The sequence below is a fragment of the Sinocyclocheilus rhinocerous genome, unplaced genomic scaffold (genome assembly GCF_001515625.1).
Source record: "Sinocyclocheilus rhinocerous isolate Xijiao unplaced genomic scaffold, SAMN03320098_v1.1 scaffold161, whole genome shotgun sequence".
Lineage (NCBI taxonomy): Eukaryota > Metazoa > Chordata > Actinopteri > Cypriniformes > Cyprinidae > Sinocyclocheilus > Sinocyclocheilus rhinocerous.
Genome location: NW_015627226.1, coordinates 192,694 through 196,465, shown reverse-complemented (window position 1 = coordinate 196,465; position 3,772 = coordinate 192,694). Strand labels below are relative to the sequence as shown.

General features: G+C 33.3%; 1 protein-coding gene across 1 annotated transcript in view; it reads right to left on the bottom strand.

Annotated features, from left to right (window-relative positions):
- The window catches only part of LOC107722033 (KN motif and ankyrin repeat domain-containing protein 4-like), a 25,016-nt gene that overhangs the window by 7,147 nt on the left and 14,097 nt on the right, over window positions 1-3,772 (bottom strand). The window contains exon 10 of the mRNA XM_016530265.1: window positions 1,433-1,534. Within this exon, the coding sequence (XP_016385751.1) occupies window positions 1,433-1,534 (102 nt within the window). The remainder of the gene's footprint in view (window positions 1-1,432; window positions 1,535-3,772) is intronic.

Here is a 3,772-nt window from a genome sequence, read left to right as displayed (position 1 = left end):
AGTATTTGAAAAATAATGTGTTTTTTGAACATTAAAGCATGTCAACATATTCTGTTACACCAAATACACAAAATAATCATCTTTAAAAAAAGCATCATATGACCCCTTTAACAGACACGCACACGCGTCGGCCATTGTAAGACCGCAAGTGCACATGAAGTGTGCTATTTGGGACAGGGCCAGACCCTGTGTCCGAAATCACCCCCTATACCCTTAAATAGGGCACTATTTGAGGGGACAGCCATTTTTAGTGGTGTCCGAAACCTTAGTGGACATATCGAGTGCACTCATTCAATCCCACAGTGCACAGCAATAATGAGTGTACAACTAATGTATGCTCAATGGCTAGAGAACACCCATAATGCACTGTGAGATTCGCACGCCGAATGAATTGCCACGTTTCGCCAGAAGATGGCGCCTGCGGCTGAATCGTCCATTCATTCATTTTACAAAGCGCTCATCCACGCCGTACAGCCTAATACAATACAGGTAAAAATTAATTGTAAATTGATTATTAAATTGTTTAATTAGGTTTTATATGTAATTTCCATGACAGCGTTCAAGATAAATCCTTTCTTCTTACTACTGGAGCTGCAAGTTTCAAATGATAATTAAACAGCCAGCGCAAATTATGCAAAAGCGGCAGTCCTTCCGTTGCACCCAGTGTCTGAATTCACTCACTTGTTTTCATTTACTCCTTCAAGTGAACTGTATTAGTGGCCTAATGTAGGGAATAGTGAATGAGGGTATAGGGGGCGTTTTTGGATTCAGCCTGATATTCCGACACCGTACGCACATTTCAAAGTAGATTAACTGGCTGTATGCTTGTTTTTCAGAGAAACAACTATGAATTTAGCATGTTTCCTAAATATCTGCAAACATATTATAATATTTTCATGCTTAAGTACAGTCAAAAAATTACATACAGCACCTTTACAATGCATGCAAAAAATAAACCTTCATGATGACAAAGAACTGCAATGTAAATGTTAAAGAATTCTCTTCAGATGATTTGCTGTACTGAAATGAATCCTCTAGATAAGCAAATCATGCTGCTTTGAAGATGTCAGATTTGTGTGGCATTCAGTGGATATGCAGATTGTTAAAATACACAGTCAACCACCCAAAGGATTTGGTCTAGTTTTATAGAATAGTTTAATTTATTGACATAAGATGAAAAAGAATGAAACTGGGTTGGTTACAAAATATCTTTTCTGATCTGAGTGGAATTAATAGGAAAGATGCACATTTAACTGTTATTGCCAGTTTTGAGACAGTCATATTTACATTGACAAGCTTTATATTAGCAAACTACTGTCTTCTTGACTTTATAATATTGCCATTTTATTGCTGATCTTTTTAGTACTGTACTGTACATGAATGTTTATTAAAGTATAAATGACTGAGATGTCCGAGCTCCGCTCTAAGATACCTTGCATTTGTCTGAGCTCTTGGTTTCTGTGCGGGCTTTCAGGAGGTCTGCTATCTCTGTGTGAGAGGCCTGTGTCGCCAGAGATAACGCACTGCGACCACCCTAGAGACAAAACAGAGATGTATGAATATGACAGACAATAATGCATGACATCTACTGAGATCTAAACAGCATTTGGATTAGGGATGCCACAATTCTCAATATAATATTGAACCGCTTGGTACGACCTCCACAGTTCAATACGTGCTTGTGAATTGCGGGGTTTTTTTTTTTGGTTTTGCGTTTTAATAATTTCTGTGAGTTGAAACAGACATTACATGTCTTTATAGCACTCAATAATGGCCAATCCATCCTATTTTGGGTAAAAATAGGAAAAATAATACTTCTCTCAAAATAAATTTTAAGTAGACATATGATAAAACATGTCTTTTTTCAGTGTGCAGAAGTGTACATGAGTTTTCTGTTGTTAATTTGTTTTAAAAATCACATTTTAAATCGCAAAAAAACACTCCAAGCCATCAGAATTTTCAGAACCAAACTGAACTGAAACGAAAATCGTGGTTAAAAAATGAGGTATGTTTTGAACCGTGGGCTAACTGTATTGTTTCGTAATGTGAATATCTGTCTTTATCATAGAGTTACAAGGCTAAGGATTACATTCACATCAATGTTGAATGTGGCTCAAATCAGGTTTTTTTTTTTTTGTATGACAATGAATTTGACATTTTTATTTATTATTTGGGCCACTTTCATTTCTGAAAATAAATAGGATAAGCTGACATTTTGCATGGTGACTAGCAAAGTGTGAACATTCAGATCAGAATGCATGATTTTACATTGAAATATCTTATTCATTGCATGCATGCATACTAAATACTATGATATATACTGTGTGCTTGTGTGTGTTTGTGTGTGTGTGTGTGTGTCTGTGTGTGTCTGTGTGTACAAACAAAAAACATTTTAGTATATACACATTACTGTTCAAAAGTTTTAGGTCAAGTAAGATTTAAAAAATTTTTTATGTAAACTTTTAGTTTGCAAGGATGCATTAAATTGGTCAAAAGGGACAGCAAAGACTTTTACATTGTTACAAAACAAAAATTCTATTTCAAGTGAATGCTGTTCTTTTGAACTTTCAATGAGTAAAAAAAAGGAATTTAAAATGATTTATACATCTAGAAAAGCTGTTTATCTTTACAAATTATGTTTATTTTTACAAATTATGTCATAATAAATATAATACTTTATTAACTACAATAACTAATATTTATACTAATATAACATAACAAAACATAAAATAAATTTATAATTTTACAAAACTTTTTGAACTTTGTATTTATCAAAGAATCCTGAAAAAATATATCACTGTTTCCAAAAAAAAAAAAGAAGCAGCACAACTGTTTTCAACATTGAAAATAATAAGTAAATGAGCACCAAATCAGTATATTAGAATGATTTCTGAAGGATCATGTGACACTGAAGACTGGAGTAATGATGCTGAAAATTCTACTTTGCGTCACATGAATAAATTAAATTTTTTAATATAATAACATTGAAATAATATTTCCCAATATTACTGTTTTTAAATGTAGCTTTGATGAGCATAAGAGACTCCTTTCAAAACATTAAAATATCATACTGATCCCAAATTTTCAAGTGGTAATGTTTATATACACACACACACACGCACGCACGCACACACACACAAAAGCTGAAATTGTATTGAAAGATTTTGGGTTTCTTAGTAAACTACTACCATCATTAGTAATTATTTACCATTCCTTGAATGTCATATGTATGAATCGAACAGTTGGACATTAATAAGGACGCTTCTATCTGCAGGGGCGGATTTAGTGAATTGGGGGCCCCAGGCAAAATATAGGAATGGGGCCCTATACATTTGCACACATTTTCCTAGATCAACCTTGAGGTTCCTTTTTGTTGTTTTCAGCTTAAGCCTGTGTGCAAAGGCTGTCTAATTCTAAACTTTAAAATACATGTATTTTTAGTTGTTTTAACTACAAATTTAAATAAAACTGAAAAAATAATGAAAAGGCAATTAGAAATTTACTCACCTAAAATACATATATCAAGAGCATGCTCACAGATGAGAACAAAACAGCGTTGGATGAAGTGGATTAAAGCCCTGCACGGGTCTCAAATATAGGCCCTAGCCCTTCCCCTTTTCCCAAAAAAAGCTTATACTACTGTTTCAGCTATTAAAATAGTTAAGTTTTGTATGTAATGGAAAAGTGATTATATTTCGTTTCATTTTTTTATAAAGTAAATTTAGAAAAAAACATTTGGAGTATTTTTTGTTCGTTAAATGTACGTTTTTTT